Source organism: Symphalangus syndactylus, chromosome 2 (assembly GCF_028878055.3).
Source record: "Symphalangus syndactylus isolate Jambi chromosome 2, NHGRI_mSymSyn1-v2.1_pri, whole genome shotgun sequence".
NCBI lineage: Eukaryota > Metazoa > Chordata > Mammalia > Primates > Hylobatidae > Symphalangus > Symphalangus syndactylus.
The window spans coordinates 13,943,665-13,967,569 of record NC_072424.2 but is presented as its reverse complement, the minus strand read 5'-3'; the positions used below and the strand labels follow the sequence as shown (position 1 = coordinate 13,967,569).

Here is a 23,905-nt window from a genome sequence, read left to right as displayed (position 1 = left end):
GGGCGTGGTATGCGGCTCCTGTGAGAAGGGATCTGCTTCAGCTCAGAAATCCCAGCCTGAACACATCCGGGGTCAGCCAGGGCCCCCTCAGGGGCTTGCAGTGGCCTGGTCTGCTCTGGGCTTTGCTGGATGCCCTTCGAGAATCACCGCGCAACCTCCTTCAGAGGCCCAGCACTCCATGTGTTGACTTCCCGGGCCTGTGTCTCCCCTGCCGCAGACTGAAGCGTTCCCGGCTGAAGGTGAGGTTCTGCACCAACGAGTCGCAGAAGTCCCAGGCAGAGCTGGTGGGGCAGCTTCGGAGGCTGGGATTTGACATCTCTGAGGGGGAGGTGACCGCCCCGGCACCAGCTGCCTGCCGGATCCTGAAGGAGCGAGGCCTGCGACCATACCTGCTCATCCATGACGGTAGGCCTGTTGGACACCAGGACCTCACGGGGGTGAAAGCTCGCCTTTCCCAGGGCGGGGGCTGTGCAGAGGGCCTCTTTCACTGGGCCAAATCACTGACTGAGCTAGGCCACCAACACTCATGGGTGGGGAGTAAAAACCTCATGGGACTTCCTGCTGGGGCTGGGGGCAGGTTAGGACCCAGCCCTGTCCATTCCTTGGCCTCACACCAGAGGATCCTTAGAGCAGGTTCTGTATGGCTCCTGGGAGGAAAATCCTAGGCTCTCTTTTCTGATCTAGGATGGACCAAGGGACCAGGGAATTGTCAAGGCGGCGGAGTTTTAGCTCCTGTTGAGAAAGAGACAGAGAGAGAGACAGACAGAGAGAGAGAAAAAAAATGAGAATGAGAATGAATGAATATAAATGAGAAGCTACATCGAGGTCCATAGCTTCTAACATCTGGCACCATAGCCTTCAACTATGTGAAAACTAGCCCTGCTCTTTGGAACAGTTTGCAAGTGGCTGTAGGAACAAGGTTTGTATCCTGATTTCAGTCTGAATGCAAGAACAGAGAGCCCGTTTGACCCTCAGTGGGGAGGTTTTTTTGGAATGAAGCAGCAGGAACAATATTACTGGTGCCTCCTGAATATTTAAAAAGAAGAGACATTAGCAATTCCACACACTTCTCCATTGGTCCACTGCACCTTCTTCCTTCCTCTGCACTTGATATTTTTATTTCTACAAACCACTAGGCAGAGGCAAGCATGGTTTTTTCCTTTCCAGGGCAAGATGGGGGCTCTCAAGAAGTGGCGGGTGCTCCCTGGAAAGCCGAAATGTCGACTTCATAGCCCTGGTGCCAGTTAAGGGTGACATGCCTGGCCTTTAGAAATCATGTTTCTCAAAATTCTTTCTCTGTAATCTAGGATCCCTGCTAGTGTCTTTAGAACATGGTCTTCAAAGAAAGAAGATTTAAGAAAAATTATCTTGCCCCATCCTCCAGAAAAGGGTTGCTGGACCCGGGAGTGGAGCTGGAAGAAGCCAGCAGGAGAGGGAAGTGGGCATCCACTTGGAGGGTGGCCTTGGCCAGTGAATCAGACAAGCAGACGGCAAATCTGGGAGGCTGGAGGGAGGACGAATGCCCTTCCTCAGCTGTAATCCTGCATCCGTGTTTTCAATAACTAGATCCTTGTTTTCGGACTTGGAATTTTTTTTTTTTTCAATCATTGGTGGATTTTCTAATATTTTATGAAAAATTTCAAGCATACATCAAAGTTCAAATAATTTTTACCTGGAATAGTTTTGGTTTTTTTTTTTTTTTTTTTTTGGAGACAGAGTCTTGCTCTGTCACCCAGTTTAGAGTATAGCAGTGGTGTGATCTTGGCTTCCTGTGACCTCTGCTTCCCGGGTTCAAGCGATTCTTCTGCCTCAGCCCCCCAAGTAGCTGGGGTTACAGGTGCGTGCCACCACACCCGCCTAATTTTTGTATTTTTAGTAGAGATGGGGTTTCACCGTGTTGGCCAGGCTGGTCTTAAACTCCTGACCTCAGGTGATCCACACACCTTGGCCTCCCAAAGTGCTGGGATTACAGGCGTGAGCCATCGCCCCCGGTCTTACTTGGCATAGTTTTACACCCTTCACCTAGATTTTCAATGACATTTTTTGATATTTTCTTCACTTTATATCCATCCATCCCTCCATCTATCTATCCATGTTATTATTTAGATGCATTTCAGAGTAAAATGCAGACACGGTATACTCCCCTAAACACTTCAGCATATCATTAGAGTTTGGTATTTGTTTACAGTTTTTCCTGTTGATGTAAAATTTACATACAATGAAATGTACACACCTCAAGTGTACTTTTGCTGAGTTTTGACAAATGCATGCACCCATGGAACCCAACCCCGTGAAGAGCTAGACCATCACCATCACTGACAGCTCTGACAGCTACCTCGCACCTTGCCCCGGTGGTCTCCACCCCTTGTCCCCTTAGAGGCAACCACTGTTTGGATTTTTTCCATTATAAATAAGTTTTCCTATTCTAGAATTTTATGTAAATAGAATCATACAGTATATAATTGTGCTGGGGCCTCCAATGCTACCCCTAGGCTGAATGATTCATTAGAAGGACTCACAGAACTTAGAAAAGGTATTACGCTCACAGTTAGACTTATTACCATGAAAGAATAAAGATTAAATTCAGCGAAGAGAGGAGAGACATGGGGCAAAGTCTAGGAGAAGATAGGCTTGAACTTCCAGTTGTCCCTTCGAAGTGCAGTCCTACTGGGCACACTTGATTCTCCCAGCAATGATGCGTGACAACACGTGGGAAGCATTGGCCACCAGGGAAGCTCACTGGAGCCTCAGTGTCCAGGGTTTTTGTGTAGACATTAGCACCCGTGTGACTGACCTTAGCGACTCAGTCTCCAGCCCCACAGAGTCCAAACTGATACAGCTCAGCCAGGGCCTCAGGGATACAGAAACAGGTGTTCACCGTAAGCCAAGCTGTTAGCATAAGTGATCTGGTCGGACTGAGAGAGCAGGGCCCAAGGCCTTGAGCATACAAAACCCCTCTTACCAGGTAGGACATTGCAGTGGCTCAGAGGTTATCTCCCAGGAGCCAGTCCTGAAGACAGGCCTTTTTTGGAATGTACAGGGTTTGAGCAACCTAGTCCTGCTGAATTAACCCTTTCCGTCACAGTAGTCTTTTGTGTAAGGCTTCTTTTACCCAACATAATTTTTTTTTTTTTTTTTTGAGACGGAGTCTCGCTGTCGCCCAGGCTGGAGTGCAGTGGCGCGATCTCGGCTCACTGCAAGCTCCACCTCCCGGGTTCACGCCATTCTCCTGCCTCAGCCTCCTGAGTAGCTGGGACTACAGGCGCCCGCCACTGCGCCCAGCTAATTTTTTGTATTTTTAGTAGAGACGGGGTTTCACCGTGGTCCCGATCTCCTGACCTCGTGATCCAGCCGCCTCGGCCTCCCAAAGTGCTGGGATTACAGGCGTGAGCCACCGCGCCCGGCATCCAACATAATGTTTTTGAGACTCATCCATATTGTTGTGTGTATCAGCAGTGTTGTTCATTTTTATTGCAGAATAGTATTCCATTGAGTGAACAGACCACAGTTTATCCATTCACATGTTGTTGATACCTGGATTGTTACCAGTTTTAGTCTATTATGAACAAATCTGCTATGAACATTCTTACACAGTTCTTTTGGGTAAATACCTAGCAGCGAAATTACTGGATCGTAGGGTACGTGTATGTTCACCTTTATAAAATACTGCCAGACCTTTTTTTCAGAGGGATTGTACTATTTTACACTTCCTCCATCTGCTGCAGCTGTTCAGTATCCTCACCAGACCTTGGTGTTACCAGTCTTTTTAATTCTCACCATTCTGGTGGGTATGAAATTGGTGTATTTCAGTTCCTTCCTTCTTTTCTTTTCGTTTCTTTTTTTTTTTGACAGAGTCTCGCTCTGTTGCCCAGGCTGGAATACAGTGGCGCAATCTCAGCCCACTGCAACCTCTGCTTCTCGGGTTCAAGTGATTCTCCTGCCTCAGCCTCCTGAGTAGCTGAGATTACAGGTGCCCGCCACCATGCTGGGCTAATTTTTGTATTTTTAGTAGAGATGAGGTTTTGACCATGTTGGCCAGGCTGGTCTCGAACTCCTAACCTCAGGCGATCCGCCTGCTTTGGCCTCCCAAAGTGCTGGGATTACAGGCATGAGCCACTGCGCCTGGCCTCAGGTTCTTTTCAATTTAGAAAGGTCAACATCTAATCCTAAGAGCGATGGCAGCGTGTTTCTTCTAGGATCTGAAGACACAAAGCCAATGATTTGAAGTATCCTTGCAAATTTTCCTATTTTAATTTAAAATGGGGGAAGACAAAGAAGGAAAGGAGGAAGAGAGTTTCCTAAGGGAGCTGGTGAGCCTGTGGGGATGGAATTCTGCTTTTTCTTCAGGACATATGTGTGGGGTTGCCTGAAATGTGTCAACGGTTCTTACAGTTTGGGACCAGTAGTGCCAACCCTCCAAGGCTTGTGCAGCCCCATTTCCTCCTGCTGCAGGCTCTCAGTGTCTTCTAAGCAGATTTCCCTTCTTAGTTGCAAAGCTGTGGGTTTCCTGCCTGCGATGGTGACCTCAGGGAGCTCCTGGGGCTGATGTGGTTTTGGGATGGGGGGTCCTGGGTGTGTCCACCTTTCTCCTCATAAGCCCTCTGTGAGGAGCCTAATTCCCTCCACTGTCAAACAGGAATGACACCTTTCTGTGTCCACCTCCCATGGTAGCTGTGAGGATCAGAAAGAAACGCATCTGAGAAAGGGGAGGACATGTAAAAGGTGTCCCTGGTCGGAGATGGGGAGGTAGGCCACGTCCTCCCAGGGCTTCGTCGCACTGTCTCTCTCTCTCTTTCCAGGAGTCCGCTCAGAATTTGATCAGATCGACACATCCAACCCAAACTGTGTGGTAATTGCAGACGCAGGAGAAAGCTTTTCTTATCAAAACATGAATAACGCCTTCCAGGTGCTCATGGAGCTGGAAAATCCTGTGCTCATATCACTGGGAAAAGGGTAAGTTGGCTCCAGGGAGAGTCATTTCTCAGTGCTTTAGATGATGCTGTGCCAGTCTCTGACTTGCGGAATCAGGCAGAGAAGGATGCAGAAGGGGAGGTGAGAGGAGCACCGGTGACCTTCTTTTCCCTCCGTTTTTCATGCTTTCTTCATTTCTTTATTCCTCTCCTTTAGTCATTTCTTTAGGAAATAGGAACACTGTCTTCAGGAGCTGGTTGATCAAGCTTCCATGTGGAGTCTAGACTAGAGGAGGGCGTCATTGCAGATGGAGACCCTCTGGAGATCTCAGAGGCCAAGTGTTGATCATCCCAAGTTTAGAGCAAAGAAGGAGAAGGTGGATTTGCAGAGGATATAGCAGGGTGCTGGAGAATGCTCTCAAGGGTTGTCTAATTAGTAAAACATAGGCCTGAGGGCCTACCCAGTCTGGGCACCGACAGTCTCTGGCCACAGATCACTGTCTCTGTAAAGTTGTGATTTTGTGATCAGTGTTTTGTCTGAACCTCTAGCACGTGCCTTGCCATCTCTTTCTGAAACAAAACAGTGTTGGTAATTTTTAACATTTTTCTTACACTGAGATAGCACGTGTTCATTGAAGAAAAATTAGACAATACAGATGAGCAAAAGAAGAAACGAGAAAGTATTTTTAGTCCCACTGCACGAGGAAAACACCTGTCACTATTTTGGTGTATGTCCTTGCAAGTGGCTTCCTGTGTGAATAGACTATTATGGATGGAGATATTCACAGCATTGGTGTCACACTTGACCTTGTTTTGTCACCCATTTTTTATTGTTCACCAAACAATATTTGTGAATGACTTAGCATGCAGCAGATGGATATATCTTGGGGCACGGTTATCTATGGTGTGCCTATCTTGTATTTTTTTTTTTTTTTTTTTTTTTTAAGATTGAGTCTCACTCTGTCACCTAGGCTGGAATGCAGTGGCGTGATCACGGCTTACTGCAACCTCTGCCTCCCAGGTTCAAGCAATTCTTCTGCCTCAGCCTCCTGAGTAGCGGGGACTACAGGCACCCACCACCGCACCCGGCTAATTTTTGTATTTTTAGTAGAGACGAGGTTTCACCATGTTGGTCAGGATGGTCTCGATCTCCTGACCTTATGATCCACCCACCTTGGCCTCCCAAAGTGCTGGGATTACAGGCGTGAGCCACTGCACCTGGCTTCTTGTAATTTTTTTCTTTTTTTCTTTTTCTGCTTGTAAGTTTATTCAATGCAAAATAAACCTCGCCAGTTTTACTGAGGTGGCTGACCACATCCACGACCAAATACACCTCTAAACTGAAATTCGGTTGCTGATCCAGCCCCAGCCTCAGCTTTCTCATTGGCACCAGGGGGGACAGCACTCCGTCTGTGGGTGTCTCTTTCTCTCCATGGCTGTCTGTCTGTGGGTATCTCTCTCTCTCTGTGGGTGTCTCCATCTGTCTGTGGGTGTCTCTGTCTGTGGGTGTCTCTCTCCATCTGTGGGTGTCTTTCCCATCTGTGGATACTTCTCCTTGTCTATGGGTGTCTCTTCCTGTCTGTGGGTGTCTCTCCCCATCTGTGGGTGTCTGTCTGTGGGTGTCTCCCGTCTGTGGGTGTCTCTCCTCGTCTGTGGGTGTCTCTTCTCATCTGTGGGTGTCTTTCCCTGTCTGTGGGTGTCTCTGTTGGCTTCCACTCTTGTGGGTCTTGCAGGTCGGTCACGCTCCAGACCTTTAGGCTGCAGCCTGCCAGTCTCTGGACGGCTGTGGCATGGGGTAGTAGACACGCTCTCCAGGGGCAGATGGTGGTAATCGCAGAGATTCTGGATCCACGTGTGGGTGAGGTACCAGTAGAAATGTCTCCAGGCAAACTCCTTCCCGCAGCCTCAGGACCTGAGAGACTGCCAATGACGTGAAGGTTGGGCATATTCTCATCTGCCAGCTCCAGGTCTTAGGCAGGTGGACATTCTTCTTGGCCACCATGACTCCCTCCTTAAAAAGGAGTTCATAAATAGCAATCTGGTTCTTCTTAGGCATCAACATCTCTGCGGCTGTAGGGGCCGGGGCTGGAAAGCGCGATTTTTTTCTAACTGATCCCTGCTGATGGCATCTAGATTGTTCCTGGTTTTTCACCATACTAGGGCTGTGATGAGCATCTTGGTGCATTTCGGATGACATCTCCGGATACAGTTACAGAACGGGTATTTTTGAGGTTCTTGAGGCATGTTGCCAAGTTGTTTCCAGAAAGCTGCACAGATTTATTCTGTACAGCCTAGAATTCTAGAATCACAGGGTTCTGCACAGCCTAGAATTCTAGAATCACAGTGTTCTGCACAGCTAGAATTCTAGAATCACAGGGTTCTGCACAGCCTAGAATTCTAGAATCACAGTGTTCTGCACAGCTAGAATTCTAGAATCACAGGGTTCTGCACAGCCTAGAATTCTAGAATCACAGGGTTCTGCAAAGCTAGAATTCTAGAATCACAGGGTTCTGCACAGCCTAGAATTCTAGAATCACAGGGTTCTGCACAGCTAGAATTCTAGAATCACAGGGTTCTACACAGCTAGAATTCTAGAATCACAGGGTTCTACACAGCTAGAATTCTAGAATCACAGGGTTCTACACAGCTAGAATTCTAGAATCACAGGGTTCTGCACAGCTAGAATTCTAGAATCACAGGGTTCTACACAGCTAGAATTCTAGAATCACAGGGTTCTACACAGCTAGAATTCTAGAATCACAGGGTTCTACACAGCTAGAATTCTAGAATCACAGTGTTCTGCACAGCCTAGAATTCTAGAATCACAGGGTTCTGCACAGCCTAGAATTCTAGAATCACAGGGTTCCGCACAGCTAGAATTCTAGAATCACAGGCTCCTAGGGTTGCAAGGACACTTTGGAGTGTCTACCTCAGCTTCTCATGAAGTGTGGGAATTCTGAGGCCGTGGCGGAGGAAGTGTTTTCGAGCTTCAGTGCTTTCGGTGCTTCTGGTGACAGCGCTCACTGCCTCTGCTTGCTGTACCGGGACCAGCTGATGGAACAGACAGGGAGGGACTTTTTATCTGGCCATTGGCCATTGCCAGGCACTTTGTTTACCCCGTTTTGTGTAATTCTGACTACAACCTTGTGGGCTCTAGGCAGGTCATTGCCGTTTTGCAGGTGGGGCTGTTGAGGCCACAGGAGATGAAATAAGCTGCTGTCCCCCAGCCATTGAGTGCTGATAGGACCAGGAGTGCCACTTGGCGTGGCCAACCCCAGACCCTGTGCGTGTTACCTCTAAGCTACATTCTAGAGCAGACTTTTTGCCCACACAAGCCTTAAATGTGGGCTGGGGACAGTGGCTCACACCTGTAATCCCAGCACTTTGGGAGGACAAGGTGGGCAGATCACCTGAGGCCAGGGGTTCAAGACCAGTCTGGCCAACATTGTGAAACCCTGTCTGTACTGAAAATACAAAAATTAGCCAGGCGTGGTGGTGCATGCCTATAGTCCCAGCTACTCGGGAGGCTGAGGCACGAGAATTGCTTGAACCTGGGAGGCAGAGGTTGCAGTGAGCCAAGATTGCGCCATTGCACTCTAGCCTGGGCAACAGAGCAAGACTCCATCTCGAAAAAAACGAAAAACAAACCTTAAATGTATTTTTGAGGCTGTGTTTAAAAATGGGGAGATTTTACACAAAATATCCAGATTTCTGGATTCTCTTGAAGAATCAGAAGATCTGACAATACTGAGCCTCGCATTCCTGCACATGCAGCAGCGTCGCTGGAGCCACTGCCTCCATTAGTTAGGGTTTACCGCAGACCCCGCCCCTCCCTGTTGTCCCTGTCTCCAGACCGCAGAGTCAGTTGCCATTGATTGTGTGCCGTTTGTTGTTTTTTTCAAAGTAGAGAAGTACTTCTTCATGCTGTGTCTCTATCAAAAATGGGCAAGTGAAAGATGTTTCAAGAAATAACAGGATTTTCTTTTTAGTAACGAAAAATTTCTAGTGTGTTTCTCATATAAATAAGATGTGTCCTGTATGTAGTCAGGGTTCCTCAGAGAAGCCCGAAGCTACAGGATATAGATATGTAGAGAGATTCACTGTGGAGGCTTGGCGAGTCCAAAATCTGCAGGGCAGGGCTGGCAGGCTGGGGACTCAGGAATGCACTGCAGCAGAGTCCTAAGGCAGCGTGCTGGTGAGATTCTTGCTCGGGGAAGGTCAGTCTTTGTTCTAGTAAAGCCTGCAACTGGTTGGATGCGGTCCACCTGCATTGCGGAAGGGAATGTACTCTCCTCCTAGTTTACCGATTTAAATGTTAATCTCATCCAAAAACACCTTCACAGAAACATTCAGAATAATGTTTGACCACATATCTGGGCACCGTGGCCCAGCCAAGTGGACATATTAAGTTAACCCTTGTAGTCCCTTTTTAAACTTACACCCATTGCAACTTAGGTCGCTGCTATGGAGCAAACCACAGAACCTGGTCTCTTAACTCATTTACCCAGGCTGACCCGTTAGGCCTTTGAGTCACCAACACCTCACTAGAGAACAAGCATAATGAAGAAGCTCTGCTGTAATTCGTTAATGTTAACACTTTTTTCTTTAAAGATGTCTCATGCTGAGCTTGGTGGCACACGCCTGTAATCCCAGCACTTTGGGAGGCTGAGGTGAGAGGATGGCTTGAGCCCAGAGGTTCGAGACCAGCCTGGGCAACATAGTAAGATTCCATCTCTACAAAAAAGAAAAAAAATAGTAGTCTCATAATTATCAAAACCACTATTCCAGATCATGGATAATAATAGTCAGAACAGGTATATTGTTGAAAAAGGAAAAACAAAAAACAAAAAGCGGAAGCAGTCGCTTTCAGCTTTGTAATACTGCAGCAAATGTCATAGTGGACAAGGGTTTGTTTAAAGTAGGAGATTAGTGGGGTCTCTGCTGATGGGGGTTCTGGGTGTTTAAAAACCAGAGAAAAGAACCGGCGGTTTTAGGGACTAGGTCCCAGCTTCTCAGGACAGCCCGAGGACCCTCGAAGAGCTGCCATCACCGTGCTCTCCTCGGCTGTGGTTCACTGCTGGTGACGTCCACCCTGCACTGCAGGACACAGGGGCACAGGCTGAGCGGTGCCCACCAAGGAGGCAGGAGCAGCGGGTGGAGGCGCCGGGGCAGACTGTCCCTCTCCTGGAAATGGAGTGATTTACATTTGGCATCTGTTTGGACCTGAGAGTGGGAATTGGCTTTGTAATTTCTTCTGTCATGCCGCTCTCAGAAAATTAAGCTGTTTACCTGACAGACTATGGAAGGTTAATGGCTCTTCTGGGAAAGGTCAAGTGGTCATTTGCAGGGAGGCTGTGCTGAATAATCAGAAACGGCAGAAGAATACAGCATAAAATCGCATCTGACTCCTCCTCCCGGGCTTCCCCCTTTCTTTGCAGCATCCACAAGTTCCTCTTTGTGGCTAGAACATTCACGTCCTAAGTGGGGCTGCCGTTGGCTAGGTTAAACCAGTAACCAGTAACAGGGAAAATACATCGCATCTCTAGTGTGTGGAGATTACTGGGCCTTCATATTAAAAAAAATTTTTAAGTGCTTATATTTGCTGTGTCTCTAAAAAATGTTCTCAGGTAACAGTTGGCCTCAAGATGCCTTTTTGTTTTTCTGAATGAATAAGGAATAAAGAAAAATTCTGGGCACTATAAAATCAAGCCCAGATTCAGTTTTTAAAAAAATAAATGTTAAAGTTTCTCATTTTGATTTCTGGAAGTTCGTGTTCTCCTTAGACTCTAAAGATTAGCATGCAAAGACAAGGTTTTGATTGTGTATTTTAAGTTGCACGTTCAGTTTTTTTAAAATCCCATCCAGGACTAAATTTAAACATAAGAAAATCCAGGTTTCTTTTGCTTTAGAAGAGGCTGCAGGGAACGCGAGGCCGGCGGAAGTGGCGCCGCGTGGGTCCCCTTAGGAGGTTTTGCCAGATGATAGGAGGTGCTTGCTCCCGTCCACCCAACCTCCAGCTCCTCCAGCCGGCCCCAGGGTAGCTGAGGGACAGGGGTCTGGGCCCAGAAGCCCCCAGAATCCTCAGCTCCAAACAGAGCTGTACCTGTCGCAGTGGAGTAGTTTTGCTGATTTCAGGTTTTCTTTTGTTGCTGGGTAAGCATTTCCTGTGTGGGGTACGTTCTTTCCTCTGTCCTGGCTTACTTCCACACATCACTTCCTTACCCACCTCGATGCCCTCCTTCTCCTGGCACAGGTGGGCAGGAGGGGACGAGGGTCGTGGCCTTCAAGGGCCTGCACGGGGCCTTGCCTGTGGTGGCATGGCCACCCTGGTCCTCAGCAGGGTGCTCAGCAGATTCCAAGGTGCTCCCTAGACCTGGACCTGCCCTTCACTTCCTTTTAGCTTAGGTCTCAGCTTTCCATGCCTCTCCTGCCTCCCTGAACCCAGCCTGTCCCGCGCCCTGTTCAAGCAGACTGCCCCTCACCTGGCTCCTGCCCTTTAAAGTTTGTCTGTGGGCTTCTTTGCTTCCCTACCAGACTGTGAGTCCCTGGGGAGCAGGCCTGGGGCTGGGAGTGTCCCCGAGTTCTGCAAAGGGCTGTGGAGCATCTGGGGTTGTTTATGCCAAGGGGGACGAAGGTAACCTGGGCCATTTGCAGCACCAGCCAGTGCAGGCCTCAGGACCTGGTGTCCCCTCACCATTTCCTGAGAACTCTGGACCCCACTAAGGAAATCATCAGACCAAAGTAGCTGATTGTCCAACTGGGAAAAAGAAAAGGTAGTACTTTTTTAGGCCATGTAAATGCAAAATATAGATTTGAAGTCTGCGTTTAAGACACGAACTTAGAGATTTCTAAGCCTGTTTTGGGGGGTCACTCTAAAAGAGAGGGCATTTGCAGGTCCCCCCTCTGTGAGCATTCACAGCATCCCAGCCAGCCTGTATCCCTGTGCCGTGACCCCAGAGCACAGAGCCTTGGAGGCTGTGGAACAGGCCTGGGGTTCATGTGGAGAGTCCCAAGCCCACGTCACGACAGGAGATGCCCACACCTTCAACAAACAGACTCCAAGCTCCAAAGCTGCCTAACAGGAGTGGCAGGGGACCAGCCGTGGCAAGGCCCGGGTTTGGCTGAAGCCCGTACCTGCAGCCCAGCTTGTAAATTTAGCTGGGAAGCATCTGAGGCAGGCAGTGGAGGACGCACAGGGGTGAGTGGTTCATCCCACAGGTGTGGCTGGGTGACTCCTACAGCTTCAAGGCATCAGGTGGGGCAGAAAGGGACAGGCAGGGTCCCCAGGAGTGGTGGAGCCCCGGGGCAGCTCCCAAGGAGCTCAGTTCTCACACCCCAGGTGGTCACAGAACACATTTCAACCCCCTAAACTGAACAGGGCTGTGTTCATTTTTTCCTTCCCCCAGCTCATATCTTATTGCCTGTGTCAGCCTGGGTGAGCAGTTATTTATAATAATACTCTCCTATCTCATCTGGGCAGTTTCTGCCTGCAAGGTACCGAGTTAATAACTTTGCATGCATTATTTTGTTCAAGCTTCACAGCAATCTGTGAGGTAGGTATTGTTTGTTGTTCATTTTGCCCATTTTACAGATCAGGAAACTGAGGCCCACAGGCGTAAGCAACCCAAAGTCACACCATTAGAAGGCCGCGAGATCTGAACGCTCAAGTCAGCATGCCCTCTTCTTCCCTCTTATTTTCTGCATACGTGCTTTCTCCACGTCTCCCAAATCCTAGGGCATGGCAGGAGGAGAGGGAAACTGATGTAATGGTGGATGGCAAAACATTTTAGTGGTTCCAAGAATCAAGCCCCCTTGTGTATTCTTGGGTTTCAATGAACTGCGTCTTCAGAGCAGCGCAGGTTAAACCACTTTCTCCCCTCATTGTAGTCAATTGGCTTTGTTCAGCCAGAGCAAACTGGCCCACCACGTGTCTGGACTGTGGGTGCCTTGAGGCTCAGTGACGCCATCATAGGGTGTAGGGTTGGCCAGGCCGGGCTGCAGCCAGCCACCAAGCCAGCACTGGGCTCAAAGAGCCGTGAGGCCATTTTGAGAAAGGAATGCTCACTCGTGCAGAGCCTGTCTCCACCTCCACGAGACAGGGGAAGAAACAGTTGTCTTCTCATAAAAGCATCTGGCACCCATGAAACCTGGCATCTCGCTTGACCTCCAGCTAATAGGGGATGCAGCAGGGTGCTGTGGAACTAATGGAGTTCTCTTCTTCAGCCAGCAATTAGGGGTTAATTATTAGCAATTAGGGGTTCGCCACATACCCTGTGGACCTGCTGTTCCTTCCCAGGACACAGGTCACTTGTCATTCTCTGTGTTAGCAACTGAAACCATCTGCCCTCTGGGTCCCCTGTTAATCATTGCAGCAGGGTCCCCACGAGTCTGACAGCAGGGGCACGTTCTGTGTGACCCATGGCATCCCTGGAGCTGCTGGTTGCTGCACTCTCCCCACTGGGTGTGGCGGCCTGCCACCCGGCCCTGTGGTGCTGGTCCCCTGCGGTCATTCTCAGCGTAGCGCCTGGACTGCCCCTCAGCCCCAGCTTGGCTCTGCAGCCAGCGGGACAGGCCCGGTGCTCAGCTCCCAATGCTTAGCATCCTGCAATCAGCTCCCCGTGCTCAGCTCCTCGTGCTCAGCTTCCCGTGCTCAGCATCCCGTGCTCCGTTCTGCTCTCTTCTAGGCGTTACTACAAGGAGACCTCTGGCCTGATGCTGGACGTTGGTCCCTACATGAAGGCGCTTGAGGTACCAGCCCTGGTTCTGTCCCAAGCTCTCTTCAGACCTCAGGGCACCTGGGACTTTTTTGGGGTCTTTGTTGAGAAGAGGCTGTGCTTAATTAACGTACAAATGGCCTTTTGTGTTTCCACAAAGGCTGCCTTCCTATTCTGGGCTCCCCTGGCTGGGCCCTCGGGCCCTCAGCTGTCCTCCTCCCTCCCCTTCTCTCCCTTCTCGTCCTCCCCATCCTCCAGTGGGCGCAGCCCCCCTGCCCACCGTGGACCCTGCCGCTCTCCCAGCTGCTCTCTGCCACGCTCCTCTCGGGCTTGTGGCTTCTGTATCAGTGCTGACCACCGGTCTTATTCCTGACCCTGGGCATCTGCAGCACCTCAAGCTTGACAGGTCCTCATTGGCCTCCTTCGTGACTTCCCCTTCAGTTTCCAAGGCCATCTGTGGCCAGGCCTCCAGGTGGGGCTCCCCTGGGTCCACTCTGGCCCAGGTCCCATTAGCTGCCCCAGGTCAGCCTCACATCCCATCCCATCCTCACAGCTGCAGCAGCTCCTGCCTGCCTGCCGTCAGGTGGGAAGGAAAGGCAGACGAGCAGAGGCCCAGGAGGCCTGTGATGAGCTGGGAGTGGGCAGGGGAGAAGAGGGTGAGAAGGGATGAGAGGACGGAATTGCAGGCGAGTGAGCAGAGCACTGCTCTGCTGGCCCTTGGGAGCCCTGTAGTTTTGGCAGCTCTTGGATGCCTTCTGCTGTGGGTAAGGCCTTTGAGCAGATGGCAGGGTGCCTGGTGCTAGGTAACCTGAGCAACCTGGGCAGCCCTTTCTGGACTTGTGAGGCTCCTGCCTGTGAGATGAGTTCTCAGGCCACAGCATCCTGCTTCTTCAAGGGCCTTGACTCTTGGGGACATATTTGGGACAGGGTTTCCGTGGCTGGGCATACACCTGTTCCTTGATCCCAAACCCATGCCATGTCCCTCTCTCTTTTCCCAGTATGCCTGTGGCATCAAAGCCGAGGTGGTGGGGAAGCCTTCTCCTGAGTTTTTCAAGTCTGCCCTGCAAGCAATAGGAGTGGAAGCCCACCAGGTAGGTTGGCGCCTTGTGAAGTGGGTCGGGGGAGGCAGCCCCGTCAGGGAGGCCCTGGAGCTTGGAATGGATTGTAGGACTCAGGCAACCTGTGGGGTTGGCCTGGCAGCCAAGCATGGGCTCCCTGTGAGAGCTGACCTGGCTGGGAAGGAGGGGGAAGACAGCAAACGAAATCCACTGAATAGTTTCAACCGTGAAGTTACTTTCAGTGTGAAAGCAAGAAGCAGAAATGCCTATGGCTTTTCCTGAGTTTTTGCTGCTTCTCTGAAAGGATAAGAATTGACAAGTCCTATCAGTGTGTTAATATATCTCACTGGCAAGACAGTGTAACAGCAAGATTACAGCAATATGGAAGAAATAATAAAGTCACTCATTTTGCGACCTTTATATTTTGACTATTTTGGGATAGATTGCCTTTCAAACTTCCGAATTTTAGAAAGGAAGAAGAATAGGTTAGGATTTTATTGTCTACACCTACCCCACCCCCACCCTAAGTGAGTCTGGCTTCGTCCTCCAGTGGGTTTTCTTTTTTCTTTTTTTTTTTTTTTTTGAGTCAGTGTCTCCATTTGTCACCCAGGCTGGAGTGCAGTGGCACTATCTCAGCTCACTGCAACCTCCACCTCCTGGGTTCAAGCAATTCTCCTGCCTCAGCCTCCTGATGAGCTGGGACTACAGGTGCGTGCCACCATGCCAGCTAATTTTTTATTTTTAGTAGAGACGGTTTCACCATGTTGGCCAGGCTGGTCTCAAATTCCTGACCTCAGGTGATCTGCCCGCCTTGGCCTCTCAAAGTGCTGGGATTACAGGTGTGAGCCACCATGCCCAGCCCCAGCTAACTTTTGTATTTTCCATAGAGATGGGGTTTTGCCATGTTGCCCAGGCTGGTCTTGAACTCCTAGCTCAAGCCATCCTCCTGCCTCGGCCTCCCAAAGTGCTGGGATTACAGGCATGAGCCACCACACACAGCCCCTCCAGCAGGTTTTCTGAAAGATTGTAAGGAATAGTGGGCAGCCGGCATGGTGGCTCACACCTGTAGTCCCAACACTTTGGGAGGCTGAGGCGGGTGGATCACTTGAGGTCAGGAATTTGAGACCAGCCTGGCCAACATGATGAAACCCCATCTCTACTAAAAATACAGAAAAACAAAAAAATTAGCTGGGCGAGGTGGTGCATGCCTGGTAATCCCAGCTACTTGGGAAGCTGAGGGATGAGAATTGCTTGAACCTGGGAGGCAGAAGTTGCAGTGAGCCGAGATCACGCCACTGCACTCCACCTGGGTGATAGAGCGAGACTCCTCAAAAAAAAAAAAAAAAAAGAAAAAAAGGAAAAAAGAAACAGAGTCCACAGCTGCCCCAGGCTGTCCTGCTGCCTCCTTGGAAGTGGGCAGCAGAAGCATGGGTTGGGGGTCCCCCAGGTGTCAAGCCGGGTGCATGTTTCCCCTGTGTGTATTTCGGTCCAGAACACTGGTGCCTCAAGGTGCTTTGAGAAAGATGGCCCAAAGCTGCCGAAGTCTAGACACTGCACCTGCACCTGCCCTGAGATCCATAGAGATGTCAAAAGACGCAGGCTCTCTGGAGTCCCCAGAAAACACCTGGGAAATGTCACGTTAGTCTGTTAGAGAAGGAAAGATTTGTGTTCTGAATGAGTGAGAACGCAGCAATAAATAACCTGGCTTTTTACTACCTTGCTTCATAGGGCAGAATTTCTTTTTTTATTATGAGAGATTTCAAACATACAGAAAAGTAGAGAGAATGATACAGACCCCCATTATATCCATCACCCAGCTTCAGTGGTTAAGATTTTGCCACATTCCTTTCTTCTATCCTCTTTTTTTCGTTTTAAAAAATTTACTGGCTGGGTGTGGTGGCCCACGCCTGTAATCCCAGCACTTTGGGAGGCCGAGGCAGATGGATCACCTGAGGTCAAGAGTTCAAGACCAGCCTAGCCAACATGGTGAAACCCCGTCTCTACTAAAATATAAAAATTAGCTGGGTGTGGTGGTATGCACCTGTAATCCCAGCTACTCAGGAGGCTGAAGCAGAATTGCTTGAGCCCAAGAGGTGGAGGTTGCAGTGAGCCAAAACTGCACCACTGCATTCCAGCCTGGGCGACAGACTCCATTTCCAAGTAGTAATAATAATAATATAATAAATTTACTTATTTTTTGCTGTCATATTTTAAAGCGAATCTCAATTGTATCCTTTCATATTGTAGCATGACTTTAAAAAAATCATGATTTTTAGATATAACTACAATACATTAAAACTCCTAACATGGCCAGCAGGCACACAAAAAGATACTCAATATCATCATTCATCAGGAAATGCAGATCAAAACCCCAATGAGATACCACTTCACACTAAGATGACTGTATAGTTAAAAAAAAAAATAGAAAATAACAAGTGTTGGCAAGGATGTAGAGAAATTGGAACCCTTCTCTATTGCTGGTAGGAAGGTGAAATGACAATGTTGCCACAGTCAGCCACTTGGTGGTTCCTCAAAGTTAAACATAGAATTTGCCATATGACTCAGCAACCCATTTCCAGGTCTACACCCAGAAGAACTGAAACAGGTGTTCAAACAAAAACTTGTACACAAATATCCATAGCAGCTCCATACACAATAGCCAAAAGGTAGAAAAAACCAAGATACCTGCCCATCAACTGATGAAAGGATAACCAAATGTGGTATGTCCGTACAGTGGAATAGTATTCAGCCATAAAGAGGAATGAAGTTCTGACACATGCCACAGTGTAGATGAACCTTGGTAGCATTATGCTAAGTGAAGGAAGCCAAACACAAAGGACACATATCGTATCCTTCCATGTATAGCAAATGTCTAGAATAGGTAAATCCATAGAGATGAAAAGCAGATTAGTGGTTGTCAGGGGCACAGGGGAATGGGGAGTGCTGCTTCAGGGTACGAGGTCTCCTTTTGGAGTGATACAAATATTCTGGAACTGGGCCGGGCGCGATGGCTCACACCTGTAATCCCAGCACTTTGGGAGGCTGAGGAGGGTGAATCACTTGAGGTCAGGAGTTCGAGACCAGCCTGGCCAACATGGTGAAACCCTGTCTCTACTAAAAATACAAACATTAGCCAGGCATGGTGGTGTGCGCCTATAATCCCAGCCACTTGGGAGGCTGAGGCGGGAGAATTGCTTGAACCCAGGAGGTGGAGATTGCAGTGAGCTGAGATCGTGCCACTGCACTCCAGCCTGGGCGACAGAGCCAGACTCTGTCTAAAAAAAAAGAAGAAAAACAAATATTCTGGAACTGGACAGTGATGATGGTTGCACAAGGTTCTGAATGTGCTCAATGCCAGTGAATTGAATACTCTGGTCACAGTCATAAATTTAATGTGTATTTTACCACAATAATTTTAAAACCACCTAAAAAATTAACAGTGATTTTTGTTAGTATTATTTAATACCAACCCATATTTAAATTTCCTTGACTGTCTCAGAAATGCTCTTTTACCACTGATCTGTTGGAATCCAATCTGAAGAAGCTCCGTGACTTGTGTGTGGTTTTTATGTTTCCTAAGCCTCTCTTTTTAGCCCTCCATCATGGAACATTTGAAATATCTATGTCAGAAGAGAGGGCAGCTCAGGGAACTCCTAGGTACCCATCACTGTGCTTTAATAATTATCAACTAATAACCACTTTAAAATTGTTTTCAACTTTTCATTTTGAAGTAACTTGACACTCACAAAAAGTTGCAAATATAGTACAAAACATTCACATGTGCCCTTCACCAGCTTCCCCATCATCATCAAACGATGATAAAACCAGGAAATCAACACAGGCACAAGGCGGTTAGCTAACCTAGAGACCTTATTCAGACACCACCAGTCATCCCACTCATGGCTTTCTGGGCACACGTTGCATGTAGCAGTCATGTCCATAGTGTCCTGTATCTGTGAACTCTGATCACCTGTTGAGGAGGTGTCTTCCAGAGTTCTCCACTGTCGTTACTATTTGTCCCTTTTAATAAGTATCTTTTTTTTAAATTATTTATTTATTTTTTGAGACGGAGTCTTGCTCTGTCACCCAGACTGGAGTGCAGTGGCGCTATCTCTGCTCACTGCAAGCTCCGCCTCCCGGGTTCACGTGATTCTCCTGCCTCAGCCACCCACGTAGCTGGGACTACAGTTGCCCGCCACCACACCTGTGTAATTTTTGTTTTTGTATTTTTAGTAGAGATGGGGCTTCACCGTGTTAGCCAGGATGGTCTCGATCTCCTGACCTCGTGATCTGCCCGCTTCATCTCCCAAAGTGCTGCGATTACAAACGTGAGCCACCGCACCCGGCCTTTTTTTTTTTTTTTTTTTTTTTTTTTTTTTTTTTTGAGCAGGAGTCTCATTCTGTCACCCAGTCTGGAGTGCAATAGCGCCATCTCGGCTCACTGCAACTTCCACCTCCCAAGTTCAAGCGATTCTCCTGCCTCAGCCTTCTGAGTAGCTGGGATTACAGGCACCCGCCACCAAGCCCAGCTAATTTTTGTATTTTTAGTAGAGACAGGGTTTCTCTATGTTGGCCAGGCTCGTCTTGAACTCGACCTCAGGTGATCTGCCTGCCTCGGCCTCCCAAAGTGCTGGGATTATAGGCATGAGCCACTGGGCGTCCGGCCTTCATTGGTGTATTTTATGTGTGGCCCAAGACATTTCTTCTTCCAGTATGGCCCAGGGAAGGCAAAAGATCGGACACCCCTGCTGTAGAGGTTTATGATCAAAATACTGTATTTAAAGCTGCTGGGAATAATTTTTTTTTGTGGGTGGTATTCCCCCAAGTGGACGCTCTTTGAATTCATTTTCATTTTGATGTTTAGGGAATTGGCTTAACATTTATATTTGTTTTGTAGTTATGTAAAATATTCATATGGTTCTAAAATCCACAAAGCAAGACATATTCAAGGAAGTCTAACTTCTGTTCCTTTCCTTCTATTTTGTTTTTACCTGTCTCTTATAGTTAGCCATGTTTATGAATATTATACCTATAAATATTTTATAAGTATTACAGCTTACTTTTTTATTTAAGAAATAAGCAACTATGTGTATATTTGTATTCCCCTCATAGGATGAATTTAAGAGACAATAAATTCTCAAAATAATTTGTTTTATATATAGTGAGAAAGGCTAATGCTTTAATCTGAGTTTAAAAATCAGTATTTAAAAGTTTATAAGTAGGCCGGGCATGGTGGCTCATGCCTGTAATCCCAGCACTTTAGGAGGCCAGGGAGGGCGGATCACCTGAGGTCAGGAGTTCGAGACCAGCCTGGGCAACATGGCGAAACCCCATCTCTACTACAAATACAAAAATTAGCCGGGCATGGCAGCAGGTGCCTGTAATCCCAGCTACTCAGGAGGCCGAGGTGGGAGAATCGCTTGAACCCAGGAGGCGGAGGTTACAGTGAGCCGAGATCAGGCCACTGCCCTCCAGCCTGGGTGACAGAGTGAGACTCCATCTTAAAAAATAAGTGGTATGATCACAACCATATCAAACAGCCCCTTTACCCTGACCCAAAACCCAAACAAAAACAAAACCCTGCACTGCCTGGAAAATAAGACCTGGCCGGGTGCAGTGGCTCACGCCTGGAATCCCAGCACTTTGGGAGGCCGAGGTGGGCAGATCAGTAGAGCCCAGAAGTTTGAGACCAGCCTGGGCAACACGGTAAAACCCCGTCTCTACAAAAAAATGCAAAAAAATAAATAGGCAGATGCAGTGGCATGTGCCGGTGGTTCCAGCTACTTGGGGGGGCTGAGGTGGGCAGATTGCTTGAGCCCAGGAGGTTGAGGTTGCAGCGAGCTGAGATTGCACCACCGCACTCCAGCCTGGGCAACAGAGCGAGACCCTGTCTCAAAAAAACATAGGAAAGCAAGAAGGAAGGAAGGAAAGAAGGAAGGAAGGAGGGAAGGAGAAGGGGAAGGGAAGAGAGGGGAGGAGACGAGACTGGCTGTCCAGATGGCATTGCTGGTGATATTTGGATGGTCCGACCTTGGGTGATCTCCCTGCCTTTTTCTTTTGGCATTTTCAGTTATTTTCACAGTCAGCTTCCTTCACATTTTGAATGAGATACAGCCCACCTCACTGCCGAAAGAAGACCTCTCGTGAGGGTCTGGTGAATCTGGGTTTGTGGTTTTTGGATGCTGGGGCAGTGTGTCCAGGAGGGAGCGGGGCTGTGGATTCCTGGTGGGTCACCGTGGCTGCTTGAGGTTTTGGTCACTGCCGCTGCCATCCACCCTGAGCATCTGTGGCCCTGGAGAGCGAAAGACTTGTTTCCTCTGGTGGCTCCGAGCATATGTGGCAAAGCTGTGTCTTATTTACCTCCCACATCGTCGTCCTCTCCCACCCTCATGTGACATTTTTGCCTGTCCCCTTGACAGTGGGGCAGCAGCTGCATGTTCCGAACGTCGCCACCCTGCCGTTTTCCTAAAATGGTCACTAACGTTATTTGACTCTCAGGATGTGTAGACATTTTAAAGCAGTATTTCAAGGTAAGGCCATTTCAAATGAACTGTGTCTTATGCACAGGGTAATAATTCTCTGTTCCTGGCTTTTTTGTTTTTAATGAAAAATGCCTGTGAGGACCTCTCTTGCTGCTGAAGTGCCAGGCTGTGGCAAACCTTAAATTTTTCCAGCTGCTTTAATCAATAAAGTTATCACCAGTCATTTCCCTTGACCACTGCTGCTTCCCGAGACCCTGACCTGCTTCTTGCTGCTGAGTTTTCAGTCTGCACTCAGAATAGATATAACTCCCCAAATCCAATTTTCATTTTAACCTTTCCTCAGTGGCCTAGAAATCACAGATTGCTGGTATTACGCTAATAGATTGGAAATTCAAACCTCTTAGAGGCAACCTGGCCCTTTCTAGGATTCAGTAATAAGGCAAAGAATAACATACCTTAAAGGTTACTTCTAGAAATATCTAATTCTCACGGTTTAAGCTTCTGAATCAGTGGATGGTTTTATAGCTTCATATGAACGCCCAAGTGATGTGAAGGTTTTGGCAGTTTTCCATCATCATAAGAAGTTCTGTGGGATGCAAATCACGCAGGTTTAGTGGAGATTGAGACTGTTCAAACCAGAGCACTTAGTTATATGTGGCAGCCAAGGAGCCTGGTCTGGAGGGGCCCGTTCCACAGGTGAGGAGCCTGAGGCTTAGAGATGAAACACCTTGTCATAGGCGCTTTGTATTCCCACCATGAGGTTAAGACAGGATTTCTCAGGCTGGGTGCAGTGGCTCACACCTGTAATCCCAGCACTTTGGGAGGCCGAGGTGGATCACCAGCCCAGGAGCTTGAGACCAGCCTGAGTAACATGGTGAAACCCTGTCTCTACAAAAAATACAAAAGTTAACTGGGCATGGTGGCTGGCACATGCCTGTGGTCCCAGCTGCTCAGGAAGCTGACGCACGAGAGTCGCTTGAATCTGGGAGGCGGGGGTTGCGGTGAGCTGAGATAGCACCACTGTACTCCAGGCTGGACAAGAGAATAAGACCTTCTCTCAAAAGAAACCAACAAACCCCCCCAGATTTCTCAACCTCGACACTTGACATTTTTGGACTGGGTCATTTTGTGGTGAGGGGATGTCCTTTGTGTTGTAGGTGCTAAACAGCATCCCACTGTCCACCCACTACATGGGACCACCCCCTTCCCAAGCTGTGAAACCAAAATTGTCTCTAGACATTGTCAGATGTGCCCTGGGGAGAACCACATTATTAAGAGAACGGTTACAGAGAACTCTAGTACTGAACCCAAGATTACTTTGCTAATGAGGAATGAAGCCAGGCGCCAAACCATCGTCTTCCAGCCCCATCCAGTGCTCTTTGCCGTAGCCCAGCTCTCAGGGAGGGCCAGCGGTGCAGCAGAATTTCTTAAGAGAGGTGGGGGGGTAGGGAGGATTTCAGGTGGGAGGGTAGGGAGGGTTTCAGGTGGGGGTGTAGGGAGGATTTCAGGTGGGGGTGTAGGGAGGATTTCAAGTGGGATGGTAGGGAGGATTTCAGGTGGGGGAGTAGGGAAGATTTCAGGTTGCGGGGTAGGGAGGATTTCAGGTGGGGGTAGACAGGATTTCAGGTGGGGGGGTTAGGATTTCAGGTGAGGGGGATAGGGAGGATTTCAGGTGGGGGGGTAGGGAGGATTTCAGGTGGGGAGGTTAGGATTTCAGGTGAGGCGGGTAGGGAGAATTTCAGGTGGGAGGATAGGCAGGATTTCAGGTTGCAGGAGTTGGGAGGATTTCAGGTGAGGGGGGTAGACAGGATTTCAGGTGGGGAGGTAGGCAGGATTTCAGGTTGGGGGGGTAGGGAGGATTTCAGGTGGGGAGGTAGAGAGGATAGCAGGTGGAGGGGTAGACAGGATTTCAGGTTGGGGGGTAGGGAGGATTTCAGGTGGGTGGGTAGATAGGATTTCAGGTGGGGGTGTAGGAAGGATTTCAGGTGGGGGTAGACAGGATTTCAGGTTGAGGGGTTAGGATTTCAGGTGTGGGGGTAGACAGGATTTCAGGTGAGGGGGATAGGGAGGACTTCAGGTAGGGGGGGTAGGGAGGATTTCAGGTGGGGGGGTGGGCAGGGAGGATTTCAGGTCGGGGGGTGGGGGTAGACAGGATTTCAGGTGGGGGGGTTAGGATTTCAGGTGGGGGGGTAGACAGGATTTCAGGTGAGGGGGGTAGGGAGGATTTCAGGTGGGGGGGTAGGGAGGATTTCAGGTTGGGGGGTTGGGAGGATTTCAGGTGGGAGGATAGGCAGGATTTCAGGTTGCGGGAGTTGGGAGGATTTCAGGTGAGGGGGGTAGACAGGATTTCAGGTGGGGAGGTAGGCAGGATTTCAGGTCGAGGGGGTAGACAGGATTTGAAGTGAGGGGGGTAGACAGAATTTCAGGTGGGGAGGGTAGGCATGAGGCTGCGGTGATCCTCATGGCTCGCGCCCTCAGAACTGCCTGTGAAAAATGGGGGTGAAGTTTGCAGGCTTATCCAGAATCCTGGCCATATAAACTGGAGGGTGCCCTACCATTTCATTCCCTGATTCTCAGGGCATCAGTCCTAACTATAGGGGTCTGGGGACAGTCTGTACCCCTAGGGGGAGGCTGGTGAGTGGGGAGTGCATGTCTGTCCACATGGGGGCCACTCTGGGCCAGTTCTTTCTGCTGTTGCCTCCCTCCCCCATGGGTGTTTCCACTGAGGCCTCCCCGCGAAC

General features: G+C 48.9%; 1 protein-coding gene across 8 annotated transcripts in view; it reads left to right on the top strand.

The window, feature by feature from the left end:
- Positions 1-23,905, top strand: part of LHPP (phospholysine phosphohistidine inorganic pyrophosphate phosphatase) — a 152,059-nt gene that overhangs the window by 19,320 nt on the left and 108,834 nt on the right. For 6 of the 8 annotated variants that reach the window (XR_008651719.2, XM_055246134.2, XM_055246179.2 and 3 more), the window contains exons 2-5: positions 218-405; positions 4,800-4,953; positions 13,595-13,658; positions 14,623-14,715. Coding sequence is in view for 7 of the 8 variants with exons in the window: in XM_055246134.2 (XP_055102109.1) it covers positions 218-405; positions 4,800-4,953; positions 13,595-13,658; positions 14,623-14,715 (499 nt within the window). In the remaining variant the exon portion in view is untranslated. Of the gene's footprint in view, positions 1-217; positions 406-4,799; positions 4,954-13,594; positions 13,659-14,622; positions 14,716-14,914; positions 20,600-23,905 lie in introns of those variants that run through there. The other 2 variants (XM_055246170.2, XM_055246184.2) reach the window with 2 other exon arrangements.